Here is a 20,000-nt window from a genome sequence, read left to right as displayed (position 1 = left end):
GAAGCCTTACTCTATGGCTAGACTGTGATCTCTGACAGTGTAGAGGAGATGTGTCTGCAGCGAAGCCTTACTCTATGGCTAGACTGTGATCTCTGACAGTGTAGAGGAGATGTGTCTGCAGCGAAGCCTTACTCTATGGCTAGACTGTGATCTCTGACAGTGTAGAGGAGATGTGTCTGCAGCGAAGCCTTACTCTATGGCTAGACTGTGATCTCTGACAGTGTAGAGGAGATGTGTCTGCAGCGAAGCCTTACTCTATGGCTAGACTGTGATCTCTGACAGTGTAGAGGAGATGTGTCTGCAGCGAAGCCTTACTCTATGGCTAGACTGTGATCTCTGACAGTGTAGAGGAGATGTGTCTGCAGCGAAGCCTTACTCTATGGCTAGACTGTGATCTCTGACAGTGTAGAGGAGATGTGTCTGCAGCGAAGCCTTACTCTATGGCTAGACTGTGATCTCTGACAGTGTAGAGGAGATGTGTCTGCAGCGAAGCCTTACTCTATGGCTAGACTGTGATCTCTGACAGTGTAGAGGAGATGTGTCTGCAGCGAAGCCTTACTCTATGGCTAGACTGTGATCTCTGACAGTGTAGAGGAGATGTGTCTGCAGCGAAGCCTTACTCTATGGCTAGACTGTGATCTCTGACAGTGTAGAGGAGATGTGTCTGCAGCGAAGCCTTACTCTATGGCTAGACTGTGATCTCTGACAGTGTAGAGGAGATGTGTCTGCAGCGAAGCCTTACTCTATGGCTAGACTGTGATCTCTGACAGTGTAGAGGAGATGTGTCTGCAGCGAAGCCTTACTCTATGGCTAGACTCTGATCTCTGACAGTGTAGAGGAGATGTGTCTGCAGCGAAGCCTTACTCTATGGCTAGACTGTGATCTCTGACAGTGTAGAGGAGATGTGTCTGCAGCGAAGCCTTACTCTATGGCTAGACTGTGATCTCTGACAGTGTAGAGGAGATGTGTCTGCAGCGAAGCCTTACTCTATGGCTAGACTGTGATCTCTGACAGTGTAGAGGAGATGTGTCTGCAGCGAAGCCTTACTCTATGGCTAGACTGTGATCTCTGACAGTGTAGAGGAGATGTGTCTGCAGCGAAGCCTTACTCTATGGCTAGACTGTGATCTCTGACAGTGTAGAGGAGATGTGTCTGCAGCGAAGCCTTACTCTATGGCTAGACTGTGATCTCTGACAGTGTAGAGGAGATGTGTCTGCAGCGAAGCCTTACTCTATGGCTAGACTGTGATCTCTGACAGTGTAGAGGAGATGTGTCTGCAGCGAAGCCTTACTCTATGGCTAGACTGTGATCTCTGACAGTGTAGAGGAGATGTGTCTGCAGCGAAGCCTTACTCTATGGCTAGACTGTGATCTCTGACAGTGTAGAGGAGATGTGTCTGCAGCGAAGCCTTACTCTATGGCTAGACTGTGATCTCTGACAGTGTAGAGGAGATGTGTCTGCAGCGAAGCCTTACTCTATGGCTAGACTGTGATCTCTGACAGTGTAGAGGAGATGTGTCTGCAGCGAAGCCTTACTCTATGGCTAGACTGTGATCTCTGACAGTGTAGAGGAGATGTGTCTGCAGCGAAGCCTTACTCTATGGCTAGACTGTGATCTCTGACAGTGTAGAGGAGATGTGTCTGCCTTACTCTATGGCTAGACTGTGATCTCTGACAGTGTAGAGGAGATGTGTCTGCCTTACTCTATGGCTAGACTGTGATCTCTGACAGTGTAGAGGAGATGTGTCTGCCTTACTCTATGGCTAGACTGTGATCTCTGACAGTGTAGAGGAGATGTGTCTGCAGCGAAGCCTTACTCTATGGCTAGACTGTGATCTCTGACAGTGTAGAGGAGATGTGTCTGCAGCGAAGCCTTACTCTATGGCTAGACTGTGATCTCTGACAGTGTAGAGGAGATGTGTCTGCAGCGAAGCCTTACTCTATGGCTAGACTGTGATCTCTGACAGTGTAGAGGAGATGTGTCTGCAGCGAAGCCTTACTCTATGGCTAGACTGTGATCTCTGACAGTGTAGAGGAGATGTGTCTGCAGCGAAGCCTTACTCTATGGCTAGACTGTGATCTCTGACAGTGTAGAGGAGATGTGTCTGCAGCGAAGCCTTACTCTATGGCTAGACTGTGATCTCTGACAGTGTAGAGGAGATGTGTCTGCAGCGAAGCCTTACTCTATGGCTAGACTGTGATCTCTGACAGTGTAGAGGAGATGTGTCTGCAGCGAAGCCTTACTCTATGGCTAGACTGTGATCTCTGACAGTGTAGAGGAGATGTGTCTGCAGCGAAGCCTTACTCTATGGCTAGACTGTGATCTCTGACAGTGTAGAGGAGATGTGTCTGCAGCGAAGCCTTACTCTATGGCTAGACTGTGATCTCTGACAGTGTAGAGGAGATGTGTCTGCAGCGAAGCCTTACTCTATGGCTAGACTGTGATCTCTGACAGTGTAGAGGAGATGTGTCTGCAGCGAAGCCTTACTCTATGGCTAGACTGTGATCTCTGACAGTGTAGAGGAGATGTGTCTGCAGCGAAGCCTTACTCTATGGCTAGACTGTGATCTCTGACAGTGTAGAGGAGATGTGTCTGCCTTACTCTATGGCTAGACTGTGATCTCTGACAGTGTAGAGGAGATGTGTCTGCCTTACTCTATGGCTAGACTGTGATCTCTGACAGTGTAGAGGAGATGTGTCTGCCTTACTCTATGGCTAGACTGTGATCTCTGACAGTGTAGAGGAGATGTGTCTGCCTTACTCTATGGCTAGACTGTGATCTCTGACAGTGTAGAGGAGATGTGTCTGCAGCGAAGCCTTACTCTATGGCTAGACTGTGATCTCTGACAGTGTAGAGGAGATGTGTCTGCAGCGAAGCCTTACTCTATGGCTAGACTGTGATCTCTGACAGTGTAGAGGAGATGTGTCTGCAGCGAAGCCTTACTCTATGGCTAGACTGTGATCTCTGACAGTGTAGAGGAGATGTGTCTGCAGCGAAGCCTTACTCTATGGCTAGACTGTGATCTCTGACAGTGTAGAGGAGATGTGTCTGCAGCGAAGCCTTACTCTATGGCTAGACTGTGATCTCTGACAGTGTAGAGGAGATGTGTCTGCAGCGAAGCCTTACTCTATGGCTAGACTGTGATCTCTGACAGTGTAGAGGAGATGTGTCTGCAGCGAAGCCTTACTCTATGGCTAGACTGTGATCTCTGACAGTGTAGAGGAGATGTGTCTGCAGCGAAGCCTTACTCTATGGCTAGACTGTGATCTCTGACAGTGTAGAGGAGATGTGTCTGCAGCGAAGCCTTACTCTATGGCTAGACTGTGATCTCTGACAGTGTAGAGGAGATGTGTCTGCCTTACTCTATGGCTAGACTGTGATCTCTGACAGTGTAGAGGAGATGTGTCTGCCTTACTCTATGGCTAGACTGTGATCTCTGACAGTGTAGAGATACTCTGCCAATTGATAATCTTTTTTAATGGCCAAATAGCATTCTAATTTGTGTTGTGTTTTGGTTTCATTATTCCAATGTTCCAAATAGTATTCTTTGTTTTTCTTGTTAAGTTAACTTTAATTGGTTGGGAAGCAGTGCTGGTCTGAACACAATCTGTGTTAGAGGTTAGTGGATTAGTTAATTAGTAGTTTCAAGACTAACTGATTTAGGGGACTGGATTTAGGGCTCAGTTCTTGGGATTGAAATGCTTTAAAGTGAAGAGAATGTTGGTGAATCCAGAATTTTAGTGACCTTTTTTAGTGTGGAAACCGTGCCTAATTCTGCCCTGCAGGCATTTGTGGGCACTTTTCTTTGGATGTGTAACACATTTCTACAGAATTCAGCATACAGGGCTTCTACAGGGTGTTTATCCCATCTAGTGTAGTCTTGCATAGTGAGTGGACCCCATATTTCACTTCCATAAAGTGCAATAGGCAGGATGGTGGTGTCAAATATTTTGGACCAGATTTTAATTGGAATATCTCTCTGCTGAAAATGTCTTGTTATAGCATAACATGCTCTTCATGCTTTTTCTTTCAGTGTATTCACTGCAAAGTTTCCTGAGGCATTTATTTTTAAACTAAGATAATTATAGTTTGTAACATTCTCTAGGGCGATGTTGTCTAGAGTGAACAGGTGTCTGGTTCCTTGAGGATCTCTGGGTTGTTTTTGGAAGATCATAACTTTTGATTTGTCCAAATTGACTGTCAAGGCCCAGTTCTGACAGTACTGCTCTAGCAGGTCCAGGTGCTGCTGTAGATCGTGTTCAGTGGGCGACATCAGCACCAGGTCATCCGCATAGAACAATAATTTAAATTCCGGGTCCAACAGGGTGAGCCCAGGTGTTGCAGATCGATCCAGTAACACCGCTAATTCATTAATATAAATGTTTAACAAAGTTGGACTCAAACTGCAACCCTGTGTCACCCCATGCCCTTGACTGAACTATTCCGTTCATTTGTTGCCAATTTTTATTCCCCATTTGTTGCCTGTATATATCGATTTGATGACGTCATACATTTTGCCCCACCATCCCCCTGGTGGTATGGCACCATAGTCTAGTTGGGAGGTATGGGCACCATGGCATGCTGGCGTTGGGAGGTGTGGGCACCATGGCATGCTGGCGGTAGCCTATCGCGCTGTGGGAGAGGAAGAGAGAGAGAGAGAGGGAGAGAGAGAGAGAAAGAGATAGGGAGAGAGAGAGAGAGAGAGAGAGAGAGAGAGAGAGAGATGGCGGTGGCCTACCGGTCGAAGATGGCGCCCACGCCCGCGCTGTGGGCACTGTTCCTGTGGACGTGCAGCCCAGTGGCCAGCAGGATGCCGTCCTTCACCGAGATGGAGCGGTGCGAGAAAGAGGCGATCAGAAGCTCATTCCACCCTGCAACCGAGAGAGAGGGAGGGGGAGAGAGAGAGGGAGAGAGGGGGGGAGGGAGGGATAGAGAGAGGGAGAGAGAGGGAGAGAGATAGAGAGTGAGAGGGAGAGAGAGGAAGAGAGAGGAAGAGTGAAAGAGTGGAAGAGAGAGAGAGAGGAAGGGAGTGGAAGAAAGAGAGAGAGAGAGAGAGAGAGAGAGAGGGAGCGGAAGAGACCCAGAGAGACAGCGTGAGGCAGATTAAGAGCTCATCCCTGGCTGCTTTGGGTGGGCTCTCTGTGTCCTACTGACAGCTCAAGGGGAACGCATTCACAAGTGGCAGTCTCTCACACATACACACACACACACACACAAATGCATACACTTAGAGGAAATGTGCTGTAATAAGCCTCATTCACATGTTAAAGGAGAATTCCGGTGTGATATTGACCTAAAGTGTATTGAAACATGATACCGAGTGTGAACGTATGTCTCATAGCCCATCTCGGCTTGTCCCCTGCACTCCAAAATCTGGCGCTAGTTAGCCGATGCTACCAACAGCTTTTTCAATAGTGGTGCTTCGGCATCGGGCTAGCCATGCAAATAAATCACTGTTTTACACCCATTTACGAGGCTCAATGTATCTCCACACTTCATTGGTAGACTTCCGAGGGCCCTGACATTTAAAACGAGACATTGAGAACTTTGAAAAAGCACTGGTAGTTTACTTACAAGACGATTTATACAGACAGTATCTTCACAAAGTTTAGCGTTTGCAGCCATCTTGAATTTAGTCACGATAAGTCGAGCAACGAGTAAGAATGAACAGGTATGATAAGGGATCAGATTCCAAAAATAATTCAGTGGAAATGCATGGATTCCAGTTGCTGCTACTGGGTGTAAAACAGTGATTTATTTGCATGGCTAGCCCGATGCCGAAGCACCACTACTGAAAAAGCTGTTGGTAGCATCGGCTAACTAGCGCCAGATTTTGGAGTGCAGGGGACAAGTCGAGATGGGCTATGAGACATACGTTCACACTCGGTATCATGTTTCAATACACTTTAGGTCAATATCACACCGGAATTCTCCTTTAATACATACATTGTCTCAGCACACACACGCACACACACACACACACTCTCAGAGACACACACACACACTCACAGAGACACACACATACACACGCATTCAGAGAATGCAAACACGAGCTGCCAGGATATGAAGGGATCAAGGGATCAACAGCTGGCAGCCCAACATTCCAGAAGAAGCACAGCGCACAGTGTATATGTGTGCCTGCTCTGAGGAGGATGACTTGGTCATACACACACACACACACACACACACAGTGTGTACCTGCTCTGGGGTTCGTTTCTAGAAAAGTTAGCAACGACGTTGCTTAACCACCATGGTACGACGCAACTTGCGACCAAACAACGACACTGTTACACCTGTTTCCAGAAAGCATCGTACCTGTGTCGCAATTCGCTACCTCCGACGTTCGAACACCATAGTTCCAACAACGTTGTTGATGATGCAGCGATACATATCATTGGTGGAAACAGTGGAAACGTGTAATACCCCACCCCCTAGAAATGTTCTGTCACGGCCTATGTCGACATGTTTCTAATCTAAACCGAGTGATTAATGCTGGTATTGTCATTGGCATCAGCCAAAACCTAAACCTATTGCAAGCATATAAAACAGTTAACTTAAGCAGACCAATATGAGTCATTATTTGTGTTAAATATCTGTGTTGGAAAAAATATATAGCCTGGACAAATATCTGGGTATCCCATAGGTTATCAACTGTCTCGTGGCTTAACGGCAGCGCGTTGGTGCACTGCGTGCTCGGCCGGAGTTCGCATCCTATCTCTTCTTTTTATCTCTGAGTAGGCCTACGAGACACAACAATAGGTTTTGACCATACATATTTATGTATATAGTTACTCTACATCGAGAGTACAATAGGTAGGTATACATCAGTCAAAAACAATTTAATCTACGTGTCACACTAGCTCACCTGCAGGTAGCGAGAAGCAAGAGGACAATCTCACATCATAAGAAAATCGAACCTACAACGTTGGGATAATAAGTCATCTGCTTTAGCCACTACACCATTTACCACTGCTGTTGTTAGGGACTGTGAAGATTATAATACTAAAAGCAAGGCAATACTTTAATTAACATAAATAGCAAGAATGAGCCAAGTAGGGGAGCAGTGTCTTAATCAAAATTAAGCTACAGGATAGATTAATCATTGAGTCACGAAATAAACATCCACTTCGCAAATTTTGGTTAGGCGGTTGTGATTTTTGGTTAGGCGCTCCGGACACCAACAGGAACTACCAAGGAACGACACAAGTGCGACTGCCTAGGGGCAGTAGTTCAAACGACCAAACTTTGCGTCCTTGTTTGCGATTGAGAGTTCGAACTACCAAGGTTGCGACGCAAGTTAGCAAACGATGCTTTCTAGAAACGACCCCCTGAGGAGGATGACCTGGTCATACACACACACACACACACACACACACACAGTGTGTACCTGCTCTGAGGAGGATGACCTGGTCATACACACACACACACACACACACACAGTGTGTACCTGCTCTGAGGAGGATGACCTGGTCATACACACACACACACACACACACACAGTGTGTACCTGCTCTGAGGAGGATGACCTGGTCATACACACACACACACACACACACACAGTGTGTACCTGCTCTGAGGAGGATGACCTGGTCATACACACACACACACACACAGTGTGTACCTGCTCTGAGGAGGATGACCTGGTCATACACACACACACACACACACACACACACACACACAGTGTGTACCTGCTCTGAGGAGGATGACCTGGTCGTCCAGGGGCAGCTCAGAGAAGTGCGGGATCCTCTTGGCCCACTCCACCAGGGTGAACAGCTGCTTGTCGGCCGCCTGGCAGATGTTTGTCACTGGGTCATTGGGCTGCAGGACAACAGAACAGGACAGAGAACAGGACAGAGACACCATTAATCAGCACATACTGTATATATCTAGAACATAGGTTCTCAAAGTGAGGCCCGGGGGCCAATGGCGGCCCGCAGAAACATTTCTGGCGGCCTGCGATAACATCTGATAACATCTGTAAAACTGTTAAAACTGTACAACTGTACTGTGTGCTTTGAAAAGAATGAATCTCCAATTAGTGAAGTTTAGTGGCCGTCAGGTTTTCCTGTGGTGCTTGTCCGAGTTGCTTGTTCGAGTTTCCTGTGGTGCTTGTTCGAGTTTGAAGAAACTGGAACTGTTTGTTCTAAATAAATTTGTACTTGAAATGGACTGCAACCAGAACTGTTATATCCCAAATGTGTCTGTTGAGGGAAGAGAACCCCAGGGATTGTGTGTGCATTGCAATTTTTCTTAAGATTTTCACAAGTTTTGCCAGGTTTAGCCTCAGTTATGAATTATTTAATTCTTTAATGCTAATTGTTTATAATTTAATTTAATTGTTTAATGCAAAAAATATAAACTGATGCAACCTGCTCATTAAAATCATTACAAATGGGATTTTTTTCCAGGTTTTTTTTTTTTTCTCCCCCCGCCCCTTTGGTGGCCCTCAGCTAATGTTGGGTCCCTGAATTGGCCCTCACCAATCAAAACTTTGAGAACCCCTGATCTAGAACAACAACAGGACAGAGAACAGGACAGAGACACCATTAACCACCACATACTGTATATACTGTATCTAGAACAACAACAGGACAGAGACAACATTAATCACCACATACTGTATATATATTGTAACCCTACTTTTTAGAGTACTACCTGGTTAACTATCCAGTCTTGTTGAGTTAACTATCCAGTCTCGTTAATCACCACATACTGTATATACTGTATCTAGAACAACAACAGGACAGAGACACCATTAATCACCACATACTGTATATACTGTATCTAGAACAACAACAGAACAGGACATGGCCACCATTGCATTTATACAGCGCTTTATCAAGGCACCAAAGGGAGTGGAGTAGCGTGGCGTGGCGAAGAGTCTGACAGACAAACAGATTAACACCACGTCCTCATGAGAAATTAACACCACGTCCTCATGAGAGATTAACACCACGTCCTCACGCATCCTCATGAGAGATTAACACCATGTTCTAACTGCATCCTCATGAGAGATTAGCACCATCTTCTAACTGCATCCTCATGAGAGATTAACACCATGTTCTAACTGCATCCTCATGAGAGATTAACACCATGTTCTAACTGCATGAGAGATTAACACCATGTTCTAACTGCATCCTCATGAGAGATTAACACCATGTTCTAACTGCATCCTCATGAGAGATTAACACCATCTTCTAAATGCATCCTCATGAGAGATTAACACCATGTTCTAACTGCATGAGATTAACACCATGTTCTAACTGCATCCTCGTGAGAGATTAACACCATCTTCTAAATGCATCCTCATGAGAGATTAACACCATGTTCTAACTGCATGAGAGATTAACACCATGTTCTAACTGCATCCTCATGAGAGATTAACACCATGTTCTAAATGCATCCTCATGAGAGATTAACATCACGTCCTCACGCATCCTCATGAGAGATTAACACCATGTTCTAACTGCATCCTCATGACAGATTAACACCACGTCCTAATAGGTGCAATGTGGTGCAGCGTTTTTGAGAAGAACTTTTGTTGGACTGGTGGCCTGTAACTATTTTGAACAAGAGAAATTACACAATAGACCAGTATGAGTAACAGATTGAGTGTGGACAGAGAACACTATGGGCTCTATCTTCCACTCCAGCGCAATTGACTTTGCGCAAATCGCTTTGTGGGCGGATCTTGGGCGCTGTTACTATTTCACTGGCGGGAAATTGACTGTTGCGTCCGACGAAAATCTAGTAAAATGGGGTGGTCTGTAGTAGCTACATTACTCATGGGTGTGGTTTGGGCGTAACGTGCAATAAACCAATCAGAGCATCATCTCATATTCCCTTTAACAACAGGCACGCTTGTTCCATTGCGGATTGCTATTATGATGGCGGATTTGCCAGGCACAGCCAGGAACGGTTCACAGCGCTATAGTCAGTTGGGAACAGTTTGCTATTGATTTTTCCTCTTGACAAAATGTATGACAGAAATGTCACTTTCCGATGTTTTGGGATCACTCTCACTGAATCACTGATATTTTTGCAATGTAATCTAACATTACCTCACTATAGACAATGATCTTCTGTCAGATAAGCTCTCCTCTCTCATGCTGCTGCTGGGGCATTTGGGTTAAATGGCATCGGCATGCATTTCAACATCACGTCTCATTAAGTCCTCTAATATTTCCTAATTTATGTTATCAACACATCCGTGATTAGTAGAAATGTGTACGCTAGATTTATACCTATTTTTTCACACCGGACACCACACTGATTTCCCTCGTGTAGCAATATTTGTCCTTGTAATTATGTATGGTTTGGAGAAATGGGAACTGCTTCGTATAGATGAGAGGAGCAAAGTGCATTGCGCAACACAGGCGCCCAAGCAAGCGCTCCTGCAGGTGTTAGCTACGGCTGTATTACCATCAGGCAACTCAACAACGACAAACAGTTTCCAAGTTGACCTAACTTTCCAACTCTGCACAGTATCCCATTAACTGCATGACAGTAGGCTATTCACAATATTTTATGTAAGGTAGAGTTTGTAAACACGTTATCATCAACTTAATGCACGCACAACTTTTGTTTGAGCAGGAGAGAGAATAACAATGAATGGACGCAGCAACTACAGAAATTGTAGCCAAGGCTACTTGCTGCTTTCTTTTACTGTCTATGGTTGCTGGTTAACAGCACATAATAAGCTTATTTAAGCGAATTCACAAACTCAAGACTTCAAGACCATCATGGATATAAGATGTTTTTTGAAAACAGCGAAAGGATGGAGGGAACATAGCAAAGCTTGGAGTTATTTCAGATGGGCTACAACAAGGTAGGCAAAATTGTGGTGCTTGTCAAAACCTTAATGCAGCTGGAATAATGCTTATAGGCTGGTGTTAAAAGCGCACACGTCGTTTAAAGCCATATACAACGGTAAATTGGAACAAAACTAAAGGATAACTTTAAAGGATAACTTTAACTTTATAGGGCTGTATAAAGTTGTCCAAATTAATAGGTCGTAATTAGGCGTTGTTGTTGTAAAGATATTGCATGTAGATGTACTAGGCCTATATAGGCTACTAAATTTTTAGTTGACCAATGCACGAACAAAACCGGGAAACGGACAAATATTATCAAGGCTTTGAATGTTTCCATCTGTGCACAGGGTGTCTGTAGATCAGTGTGCATAGCATTCATTCCTGCAGACCTGTGGCCATGCATGCACCCTTAAAATAGCATCTGAATTTGCGCCATGACTTTAGACCAGGAGGTTCCTGGTCTGTGGCGGAATTGTTTTCTGAAACTGCAAAAAATCAACAGGGACCGTTAGCGTCGGAACACGGGACCGTTAGCGTCGGAACACGCCCCCTCTTTTGCTGAAACGCCCCCGTGGGCGCACATGTACCTGTGGAGGGAAAATTCCAACATGCGCTGACTGCAAAATAGGAAAGACAAAAGCGCGAGTATACAAAGTCAATTGCGCTGGAGTGCAAGATAGAGCCCTAATGATGCGATAGACCAGTATGAGTAACAGATTGAGTGTGGACAGAGAGCCCTAATGATGCAATAGACCAGTATGAGTAACAGATTGAGTGTGGACAGAGAGCCCTAATGATGCGATAGACCAGTATGAGTAACAGATTGAGTGTGGACAGAGAGCACTAATGATGCAATAGACCAGTATGAGTAACAGATTGAATGTGGACAGAGAACACTAATGATGCAATAGACCAGTATGAGTAACAGATTGAATGTGGACAGAGAACACTAATGATGCAATAGACCAGTATGAGTAACAGATTGAGTGTGGACAGAGAGCACTCAATGCAAAGCCACAGTCAGATGCTCGAATGCAGTTAGGACAAGCTGTATTAGGCCGTCTAACAGTCCCAACCAAGACACTGCAAAATGACACAACAGTACAGAATCTGACTACAAGAAAACTGAACTTGTTCATGTACTGCATACTCCTACAGTATATATATATATAAGGAGAGGAGGGCTTTCCTTTGCTTTCTGCTCAGGGTTGAATGACGGGGTAGAGCTGAAATGCGTAAGCAAATTAGTTTGTGGTCTACAAAACATTCTTCAATGGTGACCACGTCAGGCAAACAAGCTTTTAAACAGAACCAGATGATAGAGAGACAAAAGATGAGAGGAAAAAAAGAGCGAGAGACAGAGAGAGAGAGAGAGAGAGAGAGAGAATAAAAGAGAGGGCATTCAGAGAGCGTGCATCCGAAAGAGATTATTGTTATTTTGTGTTTATAAGTTTTGTATTAATTTTGACAATGGTCTCAACAACATTGCGCTCATCGTATAAGTGAGTTTTGGTTTGAGACGCCGGGGGTTTGACGTGTCTGAGTGTGGGGTCAGTACTGCAGTTCACTAAGACAAAAACTGTACTGGTCAGTACTGCACAGTTCACTAAGACACAAACTGTACTGGTCAGTACTGCAGTTCATTAAGACACAAACTGTACTGGGGTCAGTACTGCAGTTCACTAGGACACAAACTGTACTGGTCAGTACTTCAGTTCACTAAGACACAAACTGTACTGGGGTCAGTACTGCAGTTCACTAGGACACAAACTGTACTGGTCAGTACTTTAGTTCACTAAGACACAAATTGTACTGGTCAGTACTTCAGTTCACTAAGACACAAACTGTACTGGTCAGTACTGCAGTTCATTAAGACACAAACTGTACTGGGGTCAGTACTGCAGTTCACTAAGACACAAACTGTACTGGTCAATACTTCAGTTCATTAAGACACAAACTATTCTGGGGTCAGTACTGCAGTTCACTAAGACACAAACTGTACTGGTCAGTACTGCACAGTTCACTAAGATCCAAACCTGCGGAAAGTTTAATTTGGTATTTTGCCCGTTTATTTTTTAAACATTGCGCCCAGGGGTGTGGCCATTAACAACCTAGGGAGGGGCCTGGCGCGTTGTCTAAAAATTGCTATCGTACACCACCTAAACCTGGTCAGAAGTCAATGGCGAGTTGTTCATATGCTATTTTAAGAGCGCATGTCAACAGTCATATTGGCAGGTGCATGCACCATCCTTCTATCATTCATGAACGCACACCAGCACACGTCCATGCAAAGCATTACAAATTGCACGATTACAATGGGAAACATAATTAGAATAAAGATATTACGAAATACTGTACATCTCATGATGAGTAGTTATTCACCATCATTTGCAAATTGGTAATGACGGTTAAAAGTGATTAGGGGAGAGGCGAGAGACACGTATGGAGCACAGCTGAAGAAGCACTGTCACAAGATATAAGCAACTCCTCTGCAGGATAAATGTTGTTTTATTCAGTCATTTGAGCAATATTAGGGTAAGTGTTGCTTTTTCCAGCCTATGTTTTCGATGGTAACCCATTGTCAGTCAATAGTGAAAGTAACTGCATATAACTGTCTTCGTTGACTGACACCTTGGTGAAGTTAGTTTCACTTGAATGAATTCATTCAAGCCAATGAGTTCAAATAATAGACGAGTGCAAATGCGTGAAGGCTATGCTAGGTTTTAGTAATGCATGGTTTAAGAATGACTATTCCATACGGTCTCGCAAGCAGCCTCCTTCAAATGCGCCGTTTAATGCCAAAATACCGATGCATTTATTTGACATATCGCGCGTTGCGCCATTAAAGGGAATGACTGATTAAAAAACCTAGGAACACCTTGTTGCACCATGCGCTCCATGTTTGATAACGAAACCCCTCCCAATGTAAACTGGACATCCTACTAAATTTGAATAGACTTTTGACGAGTGACGATGCACTTTAGAATGTCATGATAGGGCCCTTACACTCCTTCCCGCTCCCTCAGATCCTCTAACCAGAATCTCCTCTCTGTCCCCTCGCACCAGCCTCTCCACCAGTAGCAGCTCTTTCAGCACCATGGCCCCTAAGCTCTGGAACTCTACCCTAGTACTCTACCCTAGTAGCAGCTCTTTCAGTACCATGGCCCCTAAGCTCTGGAACTCTACCCTAGTACTCTACCCTAGTAGCAGCTCTTTCAGTACCATGGCCCCTAAGCTCTGGAACTCTACCCTAGTACTCTACCCTAGTAGCAGTTCTTTCAGTACCATGGCCCCTAAGCTCTGGAACTCTACCCTAGTACTCTACCCTAGTAGCAGCTCTTTCAGCGCCATGGCCCCTAAGCTCTGGAACTCTACCCTAGGTGGCAGCTCTTTCAGCGCCATGGCCCCTAAGCTCTGGAACTCTACCCTAGGTGGCAGCTCTTTCAGCACCATGGCCCCTAAGCTCTGGAATTCCCTCCCTCAATCCCTCCGTGACTGTCCCTCCTTTCCTTCTTCAACGCTCACCTCAAGACCTTTCTGTTTCAGGAGCACTTCTCATCCTCCACCACTGCATAGACGCTCAAGACCTTTCTGTTTCAGGAGCACTTCTCATCCTCCACCACTGCATAGACTCGTCGCATACTGTATATATTTTTGTTGTATGTTTTTTTTTTTTTGAGTCGTCATTAAAACTATTAAGACCACCGTCATTTGCAATTTCGATCAACTGATCTTCCTCCTGCGCTGACAAGTTAGGACTATTGACAAATGGGTTGCGGACCCACTCATTGGTTTGCCGTGGATCTTTGGAGGATGGGAAGTAACGCTCAAACTCATTTGAAAGCGCAACAAGGTGATCGCGCACCAGCTGCGAGAGAAAGGGCCCGGCCTCAGTCTCTCCCAAAACCCCCACTACTGTTTGGAACATATCAAATACACCCCGATCCACTCGTCGTACCCACAAATCAAGCTTGGCTTTAAATGCAGCGACTTTATCTGCCAGTTTAAAGACAGTCGTCATTCTCCTCTGCAGTGACAGGTTGAGGTCATTAAGCAACCCGAATATGTCACACAGGTAAGCAAGTTTTGACACCCAGCCCTCATCACTAAAATATGCAGCTAACGGTGACTTTTTTTCTGTAAGAAATCTCTGCAGCGGCTCTCGCAACTCAAACACTCAACCAACTTGGATATCGTACCACGGTGACCCATTCGCCCTCTCTAACAACTGTGCCTCAATATCCTCTGACATATCATCAATTCGCCTATAGACAGTGCAGTGCTATAGACAGAAAGCGGTACCTGAGCTATTTTGTTTTGCTGCAGCCTCCCCAAGGAGTTCATTGCACATGCCTTTACCAGCAGGCAGAATTAACTCTTCCCCAATAGTAAAGGGCTTCTTAGATTTAGCAATCCGACTAGCCACTATGAGGCTTTTAGCGCAGCCACGTTCACCGATGTGGTTGCTTTAAGCACTAGTTTTTTGTCCTTCTTGCTCGCGTTTCTTACGCTCAAAGAACTCGAGGGGTTTGTCTTTAAGTGTACGATGCTTGGACTCTAGATGTCGAATTAGCTTTGATGGTTTAATTGCTTCGTTTGACAACTTATCGCCAAATACCACACATAAAGGACTTGGTGCATGCGAGTCACCGGTCTCTGCGAAACCATAGGCTATTTTAAATATGACTCGTCATATTTCGTATTGAATGACCCCTTCTTTTTCTTTGAGGTATCTGGCTCACCATCGTCAGTGGGTATTATTGCGAATGTGACATTATTGCGATTATTAACTAATGTCAGTAATGTTATTCAGCTAGTTGTCATTTCAAAGAAATTACACTTCTCCGTTTAAAATGTTACCTTAGCTAAGAGGCTAGCTAGCATGCTAACAACAGGACAGTAACTGGCAGCAGCATGGTCTGATATTAAGTTATTTTATTACAAATCCGAACGCTAAAAAATTACACTTTTAGGCTTGAAATGATCCCAAACACTTACAGATTATGACAACATTTTCCAAAAAACCCTCAACAAATCCAGAAAGACATAATGACCAATTTATTGGTAAAATTCCACAAGTCTCCATTGACATTAGTGCAGCGAGGGTTTACTCTGGTCTGCATAAAGGGGGATTTTCCCCCCTCCCCCTTGCAATAATCGAACACGGAAATTGTCGAACGTTTGCGCCTCTCGCTCCGCTTTAACCCTCTCTGATAGAGGGTTAGCATGTAGCAGCTGCTAGCACAGCCATTCCCTCAAGTCAGACTGATAGCAGAACTTCCATCCAGACCCACTTAATGTCACTCCTCACTATGAACTGTTTGTCCACTAGCTCAGAAATAAGTTAAGCAGCCAATGACTCCCATAACAACTGCATACAGTATAAGTATATATTCTTTTAATCCTGTGAGGTAAATAGTCTCTGCATTTATCCCAATCCGTGAATTAGTGAAACACACACAGCACACAGTGTACACACAGTGAGGTGAAGCACACACTAACCCGGAACAGTGAGCTGCCTACTACATCAGCGGCGCACTTCAGCCGTGGATGTGGGCATGGGAGAGCAGTGAGGGGTTAGGGGCCTTGCTCAAGGGCACTTCAGCCGTGGATGTGGGCATAGGAGAGCAGTGAGGGGTTAGGGGCCTTGCTCAAGGGCACTTCAGACGTGGATGTAGGCATGGGAGAGCAGTGAGGGGTTAGGGGCCTTGCTCAAGGGCACTTCAGACGTGGATGTAGGCATGGGAGAGCAGTGCTCAACCACTTCCCCCCAGGGCTCTCAAGTTTTGAAGTTTGCAGGAGTGAGGCATTGGCACAGTGCCACGCCCCCTCCCCCCTGATCGAAGTACATGACCCTCCCATGACCCACCCTCCCCATGTCCCATCGACCCAGCTTCATGAGAGAGCACAAATTCCATTATTTCAAACACACTGTTTTATTTATTCTAGAACCCTATAGTAAATAATAATAAATAATAATAACATAAATTATAATAATAATTTCACACAAATGGGCCCTTTGAACAGCAGTGGCTCATTCTGCTCTAAACAAACAGAAAACAACCAAATGAGAAAAAGCACATTTAGCCCCAAAATGGTCTCTTGAACAGTGGTGGTTCTGTCCGTGTGTGTGTGTGTGTGTGTGTTTATGAGTGATGTTGTGTGTTGTAAGTGTTTCTGCAGATTTTGATGCCTTGATGACTGATACTGGGGGCTCCCATTTAAAGCACTGTGGTTCAATGTCAGCCATTTTCACAGTCACGAGGCCTTCCTTAAAAATATTCTTGTTTGCAGTAATAGCCAAAAGAAAAAAATAAAAATGGGTCGGTAGGTAGGTCAATATTTTTTTTTTCAAGATTAAAAAAAAAAAAGTAAAATTTTAGTCATGGTGATTACGTAGGTATGAATTTAAACAAATGTGCATATTGTGACGTAACTGACTGGGTCCTCAACCCGTGCCTTCAGGCTCATCACTGCAAACCTCAATCTGATGCAGGTTATGTAGACCAGCCTTTCTCAAACTTCTTTGACCTGAGGCCCAGTCATGGCAGACTTTGGGGTCATAGGGCTCATCTACACGTACCCAACCCCACTCCCTCCAAATCAAATTGTCATTATCATTATCACAATCATTATTATGCCGATGACTAAGATATAATTAGTTTCATTGCTTTTGCATGATGCTTGCATAAGAAAATAAATACTTCTCAAAACAGCAACCATTATATGGGTGCCATTGTTTTGGGATGTTTCCCTCATGCAAGCATCATACATTGGTAGGAAATGGAGAAAATAAATACATGTTTTTTAATGAAGTTTAATTTGAATGCCTGAATGTAAGGATTCAGGAAACACAATACCAGCTTTTTTGGATCTTTAACAGATTGAAAGAAGGCTACAATAGCTTTTAGCCACGTTATATTCAAATTTGACTATACAATACTCAGTGCTATACAGTGTATTATACAGTCTCTGCTCTGTTTCTATGGAAGTTCCAAAGATCAACGTTGTTCTATTAAGTGTCGTTAAACAATTAAATAGCATTCAACAGGTTGAAGCGGAGCTTTGATACCAACATTATCGATTAGTTTCAGTTTCTCTGGCGCAGACGCCTGCATTGAATGAACGCTCATACCACCACTTTATTGTATGGCTCCATGTTTAATGACATCGATAGCAGAAATGTTATTTTCTTTTTTTGTCGGTCCGCAGTTTTTTGATCAACTGCGCAGCAAACTATCAGACGAAGCACCGGGCCTAATTTCACTCCACGACTCCGCGGACCAGCAGTCTCCACGTTGCGGACCCACATCAAAACAAAACTATTTCCTGATTGGTTGAGAAATCCTATTTTCTGATTGCCCGATAGGTTAGTAACTGAACAGCAGCTCTCTGAGCTGAATGAGCGCACAGACAGCAACGTTTGTAAACGTTTGTGTGACACGTTTGTAAAATATAGCTCTTAGAAATTTCTGTGCGGGCAAGTTAATAATTTCTCGGAGTGAGAAATGCCATGTGTGGCGTGTGAGCGTGTGAAGCCATTGAAATGCGTGTGTCTCACGCTCAATGTTTCCCATAACAACTGCTCTACCCTAGAGCAATGTTTCCCATAACAACTGCTCTACCCTAGAGCAATGTTTCCCATAACAACTGCTCTACCCTAGAGCAATGTTTCCCATAACAACTGCTATACCCTAGAGCAATGTTTCCCATAACAACTGCTATACCCTAGAGCAATGTTAATACAACCTACGCAATGATTCATTGACAATTTGCCCCAAATTGTAGGCTGTGTGTGTGTGTGTGTGCGTGTGTATGTGTGTGTGTGTGTGTGTGTGTGTGTGAGTGTTTGTGAGGTTTGTGAAGTCTGATCTGATCTATGTGTTGTGTCAGGTTTGTGTGTAGATTGAGGTGTGTGTTTGTATATGTCTATGAGAAGTGCATGTAGTCTGAAGTGCTTGAATGTGTGTGTGTGTGTGTGTGTGTGTGTGTGTGTGTGTGTGTGTGAACCACATCTCACCGATGTTGAAGGAGTTCCAGGGCTGCCCTCTGTGTAGTGTGTGTGTGTGTGTGTGCGTGTGAGCCACATCTCACCGATGTTGAAGGAGTTCCAGGGCTGCCCTCTGTGTAGTGTGTGTGTGTGTGTGTGTGTGTGTGTGTGTGTGTGTGTGTGTAGTGTGTGTGTGTGTGTGTGTGTGTGAGCCACATCTCACCGATGTTGAAGGAGTTCCAGGGCTGCCCTCTGTGTAGGTGTGTGTCTTGGGCTCGACGGTGAGCTCAGCTTCTAGAATCTTCTCCACCGGCATCTCCTCATTCACCCCCCCGCTCGACTCCGCCTCTCCATCACTCCGCTCTCTCCCCCGCTGACGCTCCTCCTGCACCGCTACACACACACACGCACACACACACACACACACGCACGCACGCACGCACGCACGCACGCACGCACGCACGCACGCACGCACGCACGCACGCACGCACACACACACACACACACACACACACACACACACACACACACACACACACTTCTGGTTTACACCCATGATGGATAATGCAGGCATGCACAGCCAAAACAACACTACCACACCTGATTCACACACACGCACACACACACACTCACACACACACACACACACTAGAGTATGGCTACCCGACCCGAGCCCGACGGTACCTGACGGGTCGGGTCGGGTTCGGACAAATATTTGGAAATTATAGTCGGGTTCGTTTCGGGTTCGGACACATGGGGGCGATATGCATTGGAAGCTTTACATTTAAAATAGCTTATTATGTTGGGTAACCAACAGGTCTGCTTTACATGATGCAAACGTTTGTTTTTTGAGAATAAAATAAAATGTAAAAAAGACCTAACAGCTTTCTTCCTGTGTGCAAGATTTTTTTATGTAGCCGTGACAACGCATGTGCATTTCAAGCGGCACGTCTTGGGTGACGTTAAAAAAAGTTGTTAGCCTATCAGGAGATTTCAAGGCCAAAGAAAACTAAGCAAATTGAGTCTAGGCCTACTATGTGAAGGCAGTCCTATTTGAGTTGCATAGCCTACTGTGGTAAAGACATAGGCTACCGGTATACAGGCTATAAGGTCATCTCGTTCAACTGAGGAGGATTTCCTCAAGTTGCCCCAATTAACGTTGATGCAGCATATGGATCAGTGACAGAGGGACT

At 44.9% G+C, this 20,000-nt stretch overlaps 1 protein-coding gene across 1 annotated transcript in view; it reads right to left on the bottom strand.

The window, feature by feature from the left end:
- The window catches only part of rxrab (retinoid x receptor, alpha b), a 91,143-nt gene that overhangs the window by 19,119 nt on the left and 52,024 nt on the right, over nucleotides 1-20,000 (bottom strand). Inside the window, 3 exon segments of the mRNA XM_042101366.1 lie at nucleotides 4,739-4,871; nucleotides 7,692-7,821; nucleotides 19,031-19,200. Coding sequence (XP_041957300.1) covers nucleotides 4,739-4,871; nucleotides 7,692-7,821; nucleotides 19,031-19,200 — 433 coding nt within the window.

The sequence above is a fragment of the Alosa sapidissima genome, chromosome 8 (assembly GCF_018492685.1).
Source record: "Alosa sapidissima isolate fAloSap1 chromosome 8, fAloSap1.pri, whole genome shotgun sequence".
NCBI classification, from domain to species: Eukaryota; Metazoa; Chordata; class Actinopteri; order Clupeiformes; family Clupeidae; genus Alosa; species Alosa sapidissima.
This window is presented reverse-complemented; position numbering and strand designations above follow the sequence as displayed.